Source organism: Myxocyprinus asiaticus, chromosome 50, assembly GCF_019703515.2.
Source record: "Myxocyprinus asiaticus isolate MX2 ecotype Aquarium Trade chromosome 50, UBuf_Myxa_2, whole genome shotgun sequence".
NCBI lineage: Eukaryota > Metazoa > Chordata > Actinopteri > Cypriniformes > Catostomidae > Myxocyprinus > Myxocyprinus asiaticus.
The window spans coordinates 17669591-17686671 of record NC_059393.1 but is presented as its reverse complement, the minus strand read 5'-3'; the positions used below and the strand labels follow the sequence as shown (position 1 = coordinate 17686671).

General features: G+C 39.5%; 1 protein-coding gene across 1 annotated transcript in view; it reads right to left on the bottom strand.

Moving 5' to 3' along the window:
• Positions 1 to 78: 78 nt before the first annotated feature.
• slc30a7 (solute carrier family 30 member 7) overlaps positions 79 to 17081 on the bottom strand; it is a 40163-nt gene continuing 23160 nt past the window's right edge. The window contains exons 8-11 of the mRNA XM_051694328.1: positions 13583 to 13718; positions 2314 to 2404; positions 1673 to 1822; positions 79 to 1576 (exon numbers count right to left, since the gene is read on the bottom strand). Of these exons, the coding sequence (XP_051550288.1) occupies positions 1529 to 1576; positions 1673 to 1822; positions 2314 to 2404; positions 13583 to 13718 (425 nt within the window). The 3' untranslated portion in view covers positions 79 to 1528. The remainder of the gene's footprint in view (positions 1577 to 1672; positions 1823 to 2313; positions 2405 to 13582; positions 13719 to 17081) is intronic.

Below are 17081 nucleotides of genomic sequence, written 5' to 3'. Positions count from 1 at the left end.
ATTCTTTGTGAAAAAACGTATAACCATATCTTTAGAAATGACACGATGAAACTCATGTGATAACCAAACTCTAGAATATCCTGCTGTCTCTCAAGAAAATATGATTTATTGTTGAATAGAAGAGAAGCTTTGATATAAAGAGTCATGTATCATTTCAATAGAATGGATGAATACAAAAGTGTTAAATCCATATGTAACAAATATTATGTCTAATTGTTATTTCCACATTTATCCCAACAAGTAACAGAAAATTATAAAGCCAAATATGACTGTAGAATTTTTTTAACTAACGTTATACGTAAGGCTCAACATTTGGATTGGCATTGATTGATTTGACAAGATACTGTCCTGAAAGTCTGGCAATATTACTTTAAACCCCTTCATAATTTTAAGATGTCTAATATAATCAAAACTCTACTAATCTCCAACATCATTGCCTAATACTGAGCAGAATTTCTCTATTTTATCTCTGATTTGAGTACTGCTGAAATACACCAGGCAAAATATGGAGAAATGTGGAAAATATATCCCAAAATGGGAATGAAGAATCTCTAAAGCAATTTTACACTGCAAAATCTTGAGATATTTTGTCCAAACCATATTACCCATGAACCATTTCAACCAATAAAAAAAATATATTAATAGGCTCCAATGACAACATTTTACTACAAATATGTTGAACGTGCCAACTGAAGCTTGTACTGTCCTGTACATAAATGTAGGAAATCTTGGACTCGAGTTTTGCCATTTCCATACAATGTCAAGGTCAGTGAAAAGATTTTTGTTTGAATAGAGCCATTTGCATGTCCTTCCATCTATACAAGACTTTAGACCTTTTTCATACAAATATCACACCATACATTAAACAGCAAGCCTGATGCAAAGGAATGTTTTAATTAAAGACAGAACCCAAGGTCAAATAGGTCCAGTTTTCATGTTGGCCATTAAATATTGTTCAAGCGATTGTCCATGATTGGTTTTAAAAAGGCACTTAAGAAATGCAGACAAATCTGTATACGTTTATAATGGCATTGGCGACAAATTCTGCACCTCTTTACAACTGTGCAACAGAACAGCACATGATGTACAAAAAGTGTCAATGAATCACATACCGTTACGCAATTTTTACAAACGTCCACTGAACTGTACACACTCATCCCAACAATTAATTAAAACCCCATTCTGCTAATGGAAAGGGCGATAATTAAGAAAGGAAACATTCCGATGGGATTATGGGAAAAAGCAAATGGGAACTTCAAATGACCATGCTGGCAACATCCATGTTGCAAGTTCTTGTTTCCCTCCAAAACATCACAGTCATAGCTGGTCAGTTGGTATTTTGTCATCATTTTTCTGGTAAGAGCGGAGTCAGATTGCTGGACTACACCAGCTCCATCTTGATCCAAGACAGAGGTGGAGTGACAAAAACCCAAATAGAGACGGGTTAGGGGTGGAGAACTTCCCCACAGCAGCACAGAAGGCCTTTGGTCCCGAGACTCCCAAAGATCAGGAGAAGTGTGGTGGACTCCTACATGGCCGCCACATCAATCTGAACATACAGTTGACTGACTCCAACCTGGGCACAGGGCAGAATGATCACAGAATGGAAATTTTTAGATGTCCCTTAATTAGCAAGATGATGTTAATAGTGTGTTTTTCCACAAACCCCCACCTGTGTGAAAATGTTGTGTGTTTGGCTGAGAATCCATCTAGAATCTGCGTCGGGTGCCACAAGGAGTTTGAGAGTACCGATGTATACGTCTGTGCAAAGGGTCCAAAAATGAGGTTCTTGAAGATTATACACACCCTGAAGCTGCTGGACCTGCGGTGAACATTGCAGATAAGCAGACGCAACTTCAGTTTATTGTTAACGTATGATGGAACGAAGACTGATGTTCTGACACCCATTAGGCTGTCGGGGTCCCGTTCTTGAACTTTGCTACTTTGTTAGCCAGATACATTTAGGGATTGGCATAAAATCATTTTTATTTTTTTTTATTTTTTTTTTTTAAGAAAAGCAAAGATTATTGTTAGGAAGTGGTTTAGTCACATGGTAAGGGTCAGTGACTGACTAACAGGAGGAGCCCAAATCAAGTCACTCACCTGGGACTAATAAGGAGACTGTATTTTCATTTGAAAATGCATTGATTTTACTCCATTTACACCTCTCATCCAGACTTGAATGGTGTATTCCTCCAGCGAAAACTAAGATAAGGTTCTGAATTAAGACGTTAGGAAGCTGCCCTAAAATGTATTTGGCTAACCAAGTCACCATGTTTAAAGAACGAGACCCAGGATATGTAGAACACTCACCCTTTGGTAGCATTCAGGAAGAACGTGGTCCAGAGAAGGTGGCGTCCGTTGCATGAGAATTCCTATGGATTCCCTGAGCAGAGGAACCACACTGTATAGAAAGAGGTAAGCTTGATAAATAAGAAAAACAAACTAAAATCCTAAGTCCAAAACTTCTAAAAATAAAAATGACCACAAATTAGACTTCATTAAACAGTATTATAAAATTTCAAGCCTTTACAACTGGTCTTAATTAAAACATAAAAAATGTCACTTGGTGGCGGTGCCAGTAGATGGCACTGAAAAGTTTATTGCCTATAAACAATCAATTAATGTGTTAACTTTCAAAGCCCTAAAATCTTCAAATAAAATCTAAAAAGGCCAAAACATACTCTGTGCAAGTACGTGAACGCAGGCGCTTCTAGCTACGCAAGCTCAATTTCATGCATTGCTGCATTCCAAAAAGTGTTAGACCACAACTCATAACACAACGCAAGTATGCATTGCATTCTCAACATTTCCCAAAGGGGTGCTATAGTGTGACCCGTTCACATATATAGTGAGTTTTCTCTTTCAAACAAACTACTGTCATAGCGGAGCAACAGTTTGAAGAGACAGTCGGTCAAAACTAACAAGAACTAAACTAAACTGAAAAGGACAATCTGCAAATAAAAACCCAATAAAAACTCATTTGAAAAAAATAAAAAATAAAAATACTAATGACACTAGTTGGCAAGAATAATTTGTACTGAAGATGTTGTTCTATGAGACATGAACTCAAAATGTCACAAAAGTCTCAGTCTGGAAAAAAGAGTGGACTACATTTAAAAACGTCATTGGGTACGACTTTAGTTTAGGCATCAAGAAATTCCAAGTCACTATAGCAAGTCCTCTTATTAGCATTATTTTAGAGCACACGATGCTGTCCAACATAAACCTGTCCATCTTATGGTATGGGTGGAGTAACAAAGTGGTATTGACGTCATTCAAACAGCTGTAGTGCACCCAATTTTTAAGTCTGAAGGCAAAGCTGGAGTACACACCGATAAACATAAAATTCATTCATTTTACGGAAGAAACGGTTGACTGGTTAGGAGAGGAATAGGAGGTTAAGAGTAAACCACTTCTGCTCCATCAGAGCTAGGCCGTGACTCTGCCAGCTTCTTACAAAGTCATCAGTCCTCCTCCAAACCTTCAGACCTGACCACTGCAGCATCTGTGAACCATTAGAGGGTTCCTTGGTTTGGACTTTTTTCCCAATCCCTAATCTGCTCGATTACCCCCACATTCTCTGATCTCCTCCCTGAAACCCCAGCCTCAGTTTGGGCCACGCCAATGCGGATAAACTGTTCATCATCTTATGAAGACCACCATTATGCTGAAGGAAATACTGACATATAAACAGATCTACAAAGACATGAAAGACACGTTTCACAATTTTTGACCTTGCTAAAAACAGAGAAAATCAGAAACAATGTGCGTCTCCTAAATATCTGCCCCAAACATTGTTTTGATAAAAGATTTTAAATGGTAATCATGTTGCTCACGACGCATCTCGTCTGATTTCACAACAGTCGTCTTTTTGACCGCATGCAAGTATTCCGTTTAATATCTCCCTCAAAATAGCTGTGGTTTACCAACCAATTTTTGCAACTGAACATGCATGTAATAATTTATACCAAAACCATATAGTAACATTTTAGAAACTGGAGCCTGACTGGTCTATTTAGTTCCTCCTTTGGTTTCTTAGCAGCTTGCATACACCTGGAAAGCGGAAATAAGTCAGTCTGATGATCTTAATAATTTAGCTATATAAGATACATATTTAGGGAATTTCTAAGTCATACAGGTTTGGACCAACATGACTGTGAGTAAATGACAATTAAAATTTTTGGGTGAACTATCCCTTTAAGTAGCCAACATGTTGCTTATTAGGACTGAACATGTTTTACTCATTTCTGTAACTTACATAACAGGTAAAGTTTGACCAATTGTTTCCATGAACGTAAAGTGACAGGGCATCATAAAACTGGCCACTGTGCATTCCACTCACTAACCCGTGTGTTTGTGCCTCTTTTGTACAATAAAATGCAAACAGGAAAATACTGCATGAGGGTACCTCAGACCTCTGACATCATACCATTGTTCCACACCTTCCTGTTCAGTGAAAGAGACACACTCTTACTCAACGTTCCTTGCCTGATAACTAACCTGCCCCTAACACTCCGTAATACAGTTACATGAGTGACTCACTTGGCTAGAATACAATTACTTGTGAATGTCAAGGGTAAGTTGGCCAGTGACACAGATGAAATATCACCACCAAGGTCAGGGCGACAATCAGGATTAAATATTTCTGCAAGGACGCTTGTAATCACTTGCGGAAACCAGTGCTGCGTCCAAAACCAGGAAAATGCTGCCTTCGGAGGCTATATTGCAGGAAAACACCTGAAACACAAGGCAAAAACAGTATTCTCGTAAAAGCACAAGCACTTCTATACCACATGGAAACGATTGGTTATGACGCCCAGTCAACCTCAGCACCTACTCAGAGCGCAAAAACATTTATGATACCAGTAGAACCGCAAGAATGAGGTGGCAATAGAGCAGTCTGTATTAGAGACAGCAAAGTAGGAATTAGAGTGGTACATTTAACTCTTACTGAATGTTAATACACTATAGGACCTACCACGTTTCCATTACTGCTGCAAGAAATGTATACATGAGATTTCACCACAAAAAACTTAAAATGCTTTGCTGCACTCAAGCTATGGCTACAAACACAGGATGGTGTGGCTATTAGGCCTCATACATAAAAACTTATGCCAGGATTCAAGGGCATATTTTTATGGTATTCTACAGATGTTCAAACATCTTCGGACCACCTCCTCTAACACTTAACCACAAATGTTCTCAAATAAAACTCAAACTTTTTGTCTTGCCACAAAGTTGATGATCCAAAGAGGTTCAGTCTAATAACCTAAATGTAGAGGATAATTTGAGTAAACTTAGAACTTATACGAAACTGAGACGAGCTTGAAGAAGCTGCCTTGGTCTTAATGAGCTAGCCTTGAACACTACTTTGGCATATTAAATTCAAACTAGAATTTTACAATTAAGGAAATGTGAGCTGCGTTTGCCCGTGCAAAAGTTGCTGCCACTATGCTAAGGCATTTAGGGTGGTTGCCAATGTGTTTGGAGTGTTTTATATTACATTGCTATGGGGTTGCGAGGGTGCTGCTACGGTTTTCAAGCTGCAAAAAAAAAAAAAAAAAAAAAAATCACTGTCTAGGACTTTCACTTCAACTATTCCTTTCTGGTGGAATGACCTGCTAAACTCCACCAGAGCAGCTGGTTCTCTAACATCCTTCAAAAATCATCTAAAGACACAGCCCTTCCACAAGCACTTGACCCAACCACTTTAGTGCACGGCAGTTTTGTAGTACACGAGATCGGTCTTGGTCTTGAGACCACGTTTTGAAGGTCTCGTCTCGGAATCGACCGCTTTTTTACTCTGTCTTGTTTCGGTCTCAGACAAAGAGGACTTGGGATATTATTTCAAGACCGGTTAAATAAATACAGTTTTTTCCAGTATTTTAGTGAAGGCATAGAGACAGTAGAAGAGTTTTAAAGTTGCCAATTCAGTATATTTTCCAATACAAAGTATTTTATGCAACCAGTTTAAATATTTTGTCCATCATAACATTATTGTTCTAACAAACTCTAGTCCGCTGTCAAACGCAACTCCTCACATGCCCACAAAATGATGCTTCATCATCACACATGTAGTAAAAACATTCAGTCAGTGAACCGAATGAATAGAATACAACAGATGTATTGTTTTACTCACAGACTAAAAGCTGTTTATTTGTGCACAGCATAGAGTTATAGATGTTATGAACAGATGTGGCTTACTTTTCTTACGTTTCTCTCATGACACATAAAATGAATATGAGAAACTGTTACATACGATTGCTAAAAGCAAATTCTCCTGTTTAAAACAAGTACAAAAACACAGTGATTCGATGTGTAGATTCTGAGGTACTGTAATCTTCACGGAGCACGTCTGACATATGAACCAGTGAATGGAAGTCAGGCGGCTGCTCCCGGGTCCTAGTGCCTGCCGGATCCAACCTCTGTCAGTGTGACGTGTTTTTTTTCCTCTCCAACAACGCAATTTTGACCCGATGCGACTAATATTCAGGTATGACTTTATTTCCGGAAAATACATTAAATAAATAATAATAAAACAATTATTTGCGTGCCATTCCAATAATTATTTATTATACAGCGTACCTATGTTAATTGCATTTTTTGCATAGCCAAATTTCAAACATTATGAGTTCCCACTACTAAAACATGGATAAGTTCTTGAAAAGGAAAACTATCGACGATGGTTATGTGGGATTAGTGGTGTGCTATGGGATTTTTTAATCGTAAAAAGTGTGCCGTGGCAGAAAAAAGGTTGGGAAACACTGACCTAAACCACAAAGAGTTAATCTGCAAAAAAGCATCCAAAAGAAACACACAGCAGTATGTAAATTCTGCAATGCAATGCTTAGAGATGGCTGGGACCACATCAAACTTTTATCGGCACTTAGGAAGCATAAAGAAAGATAAGCTAAGTGTAAGTGATGCTAGCAAAGCTAGCTAGCTAACGTAAGCCATCTGCCTCTTGCTGCATTCCATTCAACTCGGAAAGTTCAGGCCCAAACATACTCTATGCAAGTACGTGAACGCAGACGCACCATGCTATGCAAGCTTGATTTCACGTGTCGTTGCGTTGTAAAATGTGTCAGCGCTCAATTCATAACAACGCAAGTACGCTCTGTATTCTCAGCGTTGCCACAAGGGGCGCTAGTGGATTTTCTTCTTTCAATCAACAACTGTCATGGCGGACTCGGGTAGCAATTTAAGCTGAATCTTTTTGAAAAATATATACTTTTTGTCCCCAGTCCATTCAAATGAACTTGTTTTTTTCTCCGTACCTCTCTCGACTCCTCAACTATCGACTCATCTACCACATCCGGACTGCATCCGAAAACGTAGGCAGCTGACTTGCTGCCTAATCAGTTAGTGGCTTAACTGACAGCTGTTTTGAATGAATGGAACTCTTAAGGAAACTGGTCCCCGAACAGTTTGAAAAGCACCTTATTTTCATTCTGCCTCCATATATAGCCTCCGAAGGCAGCATTTTCCTGGTTTTGGACGCAGCACTGGTTTCGTGGTCACGCCTAAAAAATCCATTGCCCTCTTGTGGTCTGAGGTTTGAAACTGCCAGAGCAATGCAAGAACGCACGTAATGTATGTACAACGGGACCACGCATTGGCCAAGCGCTCGCGTGTGCGTACTTGAAGTATGTTTCGGCTTTTACTACACTGTTTAAGAAAAGACAGAGAAAAGTGAAGACTTAAGTATTGAATAATTGTTTGATACATTCGGTCCTTAATGATGGTTTCTAGGTCATCCAGAAAACCTGATGTGATGCTTGCACAAAAATTTTATTGTTTTAGGTGGATGGTAAAACTTGGGAAAGGAGTGGTGAATACAGATGGTTAAGTTGATTTCAGCTCCTTTGTGTTTGTTTGTATTTGTTCGCTCATAGAAAAAGGAAAATTCACACACATAAAATTCACCTCTGCAATGCCTTTTGATTATTTATCAAGACATTTCTCATGGTACACTGATACACACACGGCGCGTGTCGTCTGCATTTGCGCCTGCTGTTAACTGTTCTAAAAGAGTATCACAAAATAGTTGTAGTGGGCATGCATCGAACATGTCCATATGGGATTCTGGTCGAAAATATATACTTTGAAAGACTGAGAGCTCGACCGTGAGCGAAACAGAATGGTACTCAGAAAAACAAAGCATTCCCTAGGCCAGCAGTCATCAATTAGCAGACCATGCTCCGGGTCCAGACCTCGGATTGGTTCCATCTGGACTGCGAGACAATATGACAACGATTGCCCCATCTCACCATTTCTACACTAGGTCAGCAGCGCGACAAAACAACGGAGCTGTGTACACCGCAAGTGCTCCGGGGCATAGATAGCACTTATCTTTTAGTGCTATATACTTGAATTTTTTCTCTAGCACCGAACAAGCTTCATTTATGCTGTTTCACGCTCCGCACGCGTTGCCTCTCTGCAGACATGGTTTTAACGACAGTAGATCGTAGTTGAGAAATACAGTGAGCATCAATACAGATGGTTACTGGCATCTTTTGCTAAAATAAACTGCAGAAAACGAAATTAAAGTGAAACAATCTTCATGTGTCTGATATGACTCCTATGGTTCAGCTAAGCAAGGTTTGTGACAGGACAATTTATCGTGGTTCCAGAGTGCCTTTAGACTAGAAACTATTTTTTTTTTTCCAGTCTAAAATTAGCTTTATTAATCAACATGCTTCGAGCCTATTAATAATAAAGAGATTTTTGTTTAAATTTAATCAGAGCAAGAGATAACATCATCTCTGGCGTGGATAACAAGACAGACAACCAAAACTTTGAAATTACGAGTTCTCTGCTTATGATGAAAAGCATTTCCATTATTTGATAGTCTTAAATATAGCAAACAGTATTTTTTAAACTGCACTGTTTAAATGTACATTGTTTGTTTTTGGTAGATTTGTATTTAAAGGAAAATATAAAAATGGTTCATTAAAACTATTACGTTACTTACATTTTCTCTCAGGGGTTACACCCTTGAACCCCCCATACAGTATCTTTCCTATGTACAGTACATATAAAAACGGTAGAAGATCCCCCATAGTCAACCACTTTGGTTGTCTTTGGGCCACAATGTCGTGATTCTTTCCCAGTTATTAAGAGACTTTTTGGCTGTTGTTTTATGATTTTTAATTTTTTTCTTATTTTACAAAGTACCAATTATTTTCCAAGCTGCCAACTTGGAAATGTATAATAACTATTTAAAAAAATTTGCATTTCTTACACATTGGCATTAGTCAGAATGGCTACGAAATGATACAAGTTATTATTGTCCGGACCTTTGTTGGGATGGAAATGTTAAGACCAGACCTCTTGGAAATGTAATTGAATACTCCTGCCCTAGGCTTTAGTCTAAATTTTATTTTTTATTTTTTTTTACTGTTCGCCAGGCAAAAATCATAAATCCAATTGCTTAGAAAAGTAATAGCACACCTCTCCTCAACAAGTGGTGCAACCTTTCCTAAACAATGTTGTGATTTTAGGAATCATTTAAGTTTGTAGCACAAATGGTGCAAGATGTTCCACACTAGATTTTAACACTTAAGGTTAGGGGTATGTTCTAGTTCCTAATCATATACACTATATTGCCAAAAGTATTCGCTCATCTGCCTTTAGACGCACGTGAACTTCAGTGATATCCCATTCTTAATCCATAGGGTTTAATATGACGTCGGCCCACCCTTTGCAGCTATAACAGCTCCAACTCTTCTGGGAAGGCTTTCCACAAGGTTTAGGAGTGTGTTTATGGGAATTTTTGACCATTCTTCCAAAAGCGCATTTGTGAGGTCAGACACTGATGTTGGACGAGAAGGCCTGGCTCGCAGTCTTCGCTCTAATTCATCCCAAAGGTGCTCTATCGGGTTGAGGTCGGGACTCTGTGCAGGCTAGTCAAGTTCTTCCACACCAAACTCGCTCATCCATGTCTTTATGGACCTTGCTTTGTGCACTGGTGCGCAGTCATGTTGGAACAGGAAGGGGCCATCCCCAAACTGTTCCCACAAAGTTGGGAGCATGGAATTGTCCAAAATCTCTTGGTATGCTGAAGCATTCAGAGTTTCTTTCACTGGAACTAAGGGGCCAAGCCCAGCTCCTGAAAAACAACCCCACACCATAATCCCCCCTCCAACAAACTTCACAGTTGGCACAATGCAGTCAGACAAGTACCGTTCTCCTGGCAACCGCCAAACCCAGACTCGTCCATCAGATTGCCAGATGGAGAAGCGTGATTCGTCACTCCAGAGAACGCGTCTCCACTGCTCTAGAGTCCAGTGGCGGCGTGCTTTACACCACTGCATCCGACGCTTTGCATTGCACTTGGTGATGTATGGCTTGGATGCAGCTGCTCGGCCATGGAAACCCATTTCATGAAGCTCTCTACGCACTGTTCTTGAGCTAATCTGAAGGCCACATGAACTTTGGAGGTCTGTAGCGATTGACTCTGCAGAAAGTTGGTGACCTCTGTGCACTATGCGCCTCAGCATCCGCCGACCCCGCTCTGTCATTTTATGTGGCCTACCACTTCGTGGCCGAGTTGCTGTCATTCCCAATCGCTTCCACTTTGTTATAATACCACTGACAGTTGACTGTGGAATATTTAGTAGCGAGGAAATTTCACGACTGGACTTGTTGCACAGGTGGCATCCTATCACAGTACCACGCTGGAATTCACTGAGCTCCCGAGAGTGGCCCATTCTTTGTTTGTAGAATGTTTGTAGAAGCAGTCTGCATGCCTAGGTGCTTCATTTTATACACCTGTGGCCATGGAAGTGATTGGAACACCTGAATTCAATTATTTGGATGGGTGAGCGAATACTTTTGGCAATATAGTGTATATGAGCAATATTAATAGTAATGCTTGCCTTAAACAAACAACACAAAATAAAGTGACTTTGCAAGTATATGGCTTGTTCCCCAACTTGACCAAGACTAATTTATCAACACCACAAATAAGCATTCTGCAGAGAAATCTCAGTTAAGAACACTGGGCTTAGCGCATTACAGAGAAAAATACAGTACATCAAAGAGTAGCACAATAACGTAACAAAAGCAGCTTTAGAAAGCAGTTTAAACACATTTCCTTTAAGGCCTAACGAATGAATCCAGACTCAAAGTCCCTGCTTAGCAAGCCTAAACCAAATGTTAATTAATGCTCATGTTCTTAAAGCACCCATTTCTCTGGCTTTAGGCCGAGACCCAAAGCGATTAGCGGTCTTTAGAAGCCTTGGGTGATGGGGGACTGCTGTAGGTCACAACAGCAGGACTCCACCACACCCTCCAACTAATCGCAAGGTATACAGACAGCTCCAGCCATACCAAGATATCCCTAAAGCAAGGCTACCGAACCTAGAGTGGCCTTAACTAAACACGCCCCGGTTCACGTACAGCATGGGGTCTTTTCTAAGAGCTGTGCAAATGGGTCATGCCTCAGGTGTGGCTGATGAGGAGTAGTCCATCACCCTAATGAAAGGTCAAACATTCAAATGGGAGCAAAAAAAAAAAAAAAATTCGCTGAATCAAAATAAAGAACTCTACTGAGGATATTAATCTCATGGTTCGGGATGCATGGGGAAAAAACTCCAAGCATATCAGTCCATCTTAACGATCAAACTAAAAACCAAAGACATTCAACACAGACAATTGAGCCATCACTCTCAACAACCAAACAATAAATAATTGTAGTGTGGTAGAACCTATGTAGATAATAGGTTTAAAACTGCAATAGAGTGAAGAGTTGCAATTGAATTCATGTTTTTGTCCACAGTCTTTTACATTAGCAGTAAGAGTTCCTACCTGACTTTTGTATCTTAACTGTATCAGGTGGTGGATCACATGAACTTTGATGTCTGCAGTGCCACAGGTACTGTAGTCACCACATTGCATCGATGTTCGTTTACATGAAGTTAAACTCTTCTTTAAATTTTTTGATTACAAGGATCCCAAAATATGATTTTTGCTTAATCAGACTGATGCAATTGTAGCTTGGCTTCGGCCTGCTTGTAAGCATGTTAATAGGACCACAACTGGCCACTGCATTCTGCTGCAGTTGAAGGAGCTGAACATTCTTAAATCCATGGATGGACAAAAAATAAATAAATAAATAATATATATATATATATATATATATATATATATATATATATATATATAAAAAAAAAGGCAACAAAAAAAAACCAAAAAAAAAAGTTACCATAAAGTTAGAAAAAGTTGGCTTTATGCAAAAGTTCAACTGAAAAATGTCTACATCTGATGTCCTTCCTTCAGATATATATTAACACATAGTGTCTTGTATACTTTGGCAGACAAATGAAGTCTGTTGCTCAACTATGCAAAAACTAGCTGTAGCTCGATTATAACTGTGCATGATAGTCACTGTCCAAACACACAATATCTACATGCAGACCACAGGAAAGTAAACTAAATGGAAAACAAGCTCCAAGAGATGCAAGTTGAAACTCTCAATGATCTAAACATGTTCTAAATACCTCTCTACTTATTTGCTATTGCTTTTAATTATCTGGTTTGGCATTTAATAGCTTTCTGTAGTCATGTAATCTCAGATCTCCATATTGCACCAGAATGAGACTATGCTATTTCAAGTAGGAGCAAACTGAAGAAATCTTCTGTCTTGTACGCCGAGTCCTTACTATCACGCTGTGATTGTGAATTCTTCAGCATTTACTATTTGGCCACTTGGAGAAAACTCAAGAAGAGGGGTAAAACTGTCCACTCCAAGCTGACGACTCAATAACATAAACCCCCATCTCTTTAAGAAACAGAGAAGGAAAATCCATCTTAAAAGATGCCTTTGTTGAAGTAACATTCACAGATCGCCACCACATTCCAGAGAGGGAGAAGAAAAGCCTCAAACACAGAGGGAGATGGAGGGAAAGGGGGTTCGAGAGACGAGTTGAATATGTGGAAAAGACTTTGCTCAAACCCGTGCATTTTCTAAAATGGGGCCATGTTCTCCATCCAAACTTTGCCTCTTCAATGAAGCACAGTAACCGCAGGGAATATGCAATTTAAACATGGTGCACACACAGCAGTGCCCCTGCTCAAATATACACAGCCTTTCACATACTTATCTACATCATTTGCAAAAACCAAAGCAACTGTCTGTAACTGTCATACAGCCGTTTGATGCCTTTCCATGATTAAAGGAATAGTTAAGGGTGAGCAAAAATAATGACAGAATGTGCACTCTGATCTAAGCACTTCAAGACATGAGAATGCAAGACAAGTATGCATTTTTCCATCTTGACTGAAGCTGTTAGAAGAATGCCACATGAGAGGAGTGGAGTCCTGTTTTTTTGGCTTTGCCACATGTTGAAAAAGACCTCTCCACCCTCTGAGCATGTATCCTGTAATTCACCCGGCTGAAGTGCCAACAGCTTCACAGGGCTTTTGGTGCAGGCCACTGTGAAGTGGCTTTCGTATGATCTGTGTTAGGTGCTGTTCAGGGTTTTTGGGTGGAGGATAAGTAAGAGTCGAGAGAGGTCAGACCTTTATAATAGCTGGGTGTAGTAGTGTGTGTGTGTGTGTGTATATATACACTCACCTCACTCCAATAAGAATTGAGATCAGCATGGAGCAGATAGGGTCTGCGATCATCAGGTCATATTTCTGCATTAGAATGGCTGATATGATGACACCGACACTGCCCAACGTGTCTGCAACAATGTGCAGGAAAACTCCTGCAATAAAGCAAGCAAGGCTTTTGATTTACGAAATTAAATAACAAGGCAAGACATTTAGCTTTGTTCCAAAAACCTAGTTGAGGATCCATTCTAGACAACATTTTAAAGGAATATTCCAGGTTAAATTTGTTGTACAAAAATAATTGACTCTTCCTTATATATACAGTGCTGTGAAAAAGTATTTTCCCCCTTCCTGATTTCTTATAATTTTGTGTACTTTTCATACTAAATTGTTTTAGATCTTCAAACGAGATATAAAACAAAGGCAACCCGAGTAAACAAAATACAGTTTTCATATATATATAATTTATTTATTGAAGCAAAAAAGTTATCCCACAACTATATCACCCATGTGTAAAAATAACTACCCCTTTAAAATGAATAGCTGGTTGTGCCACCTTTAGCAGCAACATCTGCAACTAAACGTTTCTGATAACCAGAGATCAGTCTTTCACAATGATGTGGTGGAATTTTGGCCCACTCTTCTTTGCAGAACTGCTTTAGTTCAGCCACATTAAAGGGTTTTTGAGCATGAACTGCCCGTTTAAGGTCCTGCCACAGGATCTCAATGGGGTTCAAGTCAGGACTGACTAGGCAACTCCAAAACTTTAATTTAGCTTCTTTTGAGCCATTCAGAGGGGGACTTTCTCCTATGCTTTGGATCACTGTCTTACTGCATAATCAATTGCGCTTAAGCTTCAACACATGGACTGATGTTCTCCTTTAGGATTTTCTGGTAGAGAGCAGAATTCATGTTTCCCTCAATTACTGCAAGTCGCCCTGGCACTGAAGCAGCAAAGCATCCCCACACCATCACACAACCACCACCATGCTTGACCGTAGGTATGATCTTTTTGTGAAACTCTGTGTTTGATTTATGCCAGATGTAACGGAACACTGTCTTCAAAACATTTCCACTTTCAACTCATCAGTCCACAGAACATTCTCCCAAAAGCTTTGAGGATTATCAAGGTGTGTTTTGGCAAAATTCAGACAAGCCTTAATGTTCTTCTGGGTTAGCAGTGGTTTTTGCCACACCACTCTTCCATGGATGGCATTATTGGCCAGTGTCTTTCTGATAGTGGAGTCATGAGCAGTGACCTTTATTGATGCGAGAGAGACCTGCAGTTCCTTGGATGTATGTGTCCTTGGCTTTTTTGACACTTCCTGGATGAGTCTTCGAAGTGCTCTTGGAGGAATTTTGGAGGGTCGGCCACTTCTGGGAAGGTTCACTACTGTGCCAAGTTTTCTCCATTTGGAGATAATTGGCTCTCACTGTGGTTCTTTGGAGTCCCAGAGCCTTTGAAATAGCTTTGTAACCCTTCCTAGACTGATGTATTTCAATCACCTTTTTCCTCAATTCTGGAATGTCTTTCGACCTTGGCATTGTGTGCTAATGGGCAAGACCTTTTAGCCAACTTATTGCTGCTGAAAAAGTTCTATTTAGGTGTTGATTTGATTGAACAGGGCTGGCAGTATTTAGGCCTGGGTGTGTCTGGTCCAGCTGAACCCCATTCTGAATGCAGTTTCATAGTTTTGGAGATTCAGTAACTAAGGGGCAAATACTTTTTCACACAGGCCCAGTTGGTATTGGATAACTTTTTTGCTTCAATAAATAACATTTAAATTTAAAAACTGTATTTTGTGTTTACTCAGACTGCCTTTGTTTTATGTTAGATTTTGTTTGCAATTTTGAAACTTTAGTATGAGACAAACATCATGATGGGGGCAAATCATTTTTCACACCACTTATATATATATATACACACACACACAGTTGTGCTCAAACGTTTGCATACCATGACAGAAATTGTGAAATTTTGGCATTGATTTTGAAAATATGACTGATCATGCAACAAAAAAAAAAAAAAAAAAAAAAATGTCTTTTATTTAAGGATAGTGATCATATGAAGCCATTTATCATCACATAGTTGTTTGGCTCTTTTTTAAATCATAAATGGTAACAGAAATCAGCCAAATGGCCCTGATCAAAAGTTTACATACCCTTGAATGTTTGGCCTTGTTGCAGACACACAAGGTGACACACACAGGTTTAAATGGCAATTAAAGTTTAATTTCCCACACCATTTCCCACACAATTGCAATTAATGCCTGTGTATAGATAGTCAATGAGCATGTTAGCTCTCACGTGGATGCACAGAGCAGGTTAGATACTGAGCCATGGGAGCAGAAAAGAACTGTCAAAAGACCTGTGTAACAAGGTAATGGAACTATATAAAGATGGAAAAGGATATAAAAATATATCCAATGCCTTGAAAATGCCAGTCAATACTGATCAATCACTTATTAAGAAGTGGAAAATTCGGGGATCTCTTGATACCAAGCCCAGGTCAGGTAGACCAAGAAAGATTTCAGCCACAACTGCCAGAAGGATTCAAAATAAAATAAAATCACTTTTATTGTCACACAACCATATACACAAGGGCAATAGTGTGTGAAATTCTTGGGTGCAGTTCCGAGCAACATAGTACTCGTGACAGTGATGAGACATATACCAATTTACAATAAACATCAGATTTACAACACAATTTATTATACACATAATTACACACAACACAATATACAAATAATAACATACAATGTACAGTATACAATACACACAATATAGAATACACATTACACAAAAAAAAAGTATATATAGTATATATAGAATGTACAGTAGGTTGTATTGTACTGTATTGATATTCAGGCAGTCAGTTGATAGTAAGTTGCCAGTGTGTTGTTAAGAGAGAATATAATATAATAATAATATAATTTATGACAGTCCGGTGTGAGATATAAGAGTAATAAAGTGCAGTGCTGATGTATTTTGATCGTGGGAGATCAAGAGTTAAAAAGTCTGATTGCTTGGGGGAAGAAGCTGTCATGAAGTTGGCTGGTGCGGGTCCTGATGCTGTGATACTGCCTGCCTGATGGTAGCAGTGAGAGCAGCCCATGGCTCGGGTGGCTGGAGTCTCTGATGATCCTCTGAGCTTTTTTCACACACCGCCTGGTATATATGTCCTGGAGGGAGGGAAGCTCACCTCCGATGATGTGTCTGGCAGTTCGCACCACCCTTTGCAGTGCTTTGCGGTTGTGGACGGTGCTATTGCCGTACCAGGCGGAGATGCAGCCAGTCAGGATGCTCTCTACAGTGCAGGTGTAGAACCGTGTGAGGATGTGGCAGTTCATTCCAAACTTCTTCAGCCGTTTCAGGAAGAAGAGGCGCTGATGAGCCTTCTTCACAACGACTTCAGTGTGGATGGACCATGTGAGTTCCTCAGTGATGTGAACACCCAGGAACTTGAAGCTGCTGACTCTCTCCACTGGTGCTCCATTGATGGTGATGGGACTGTGTTC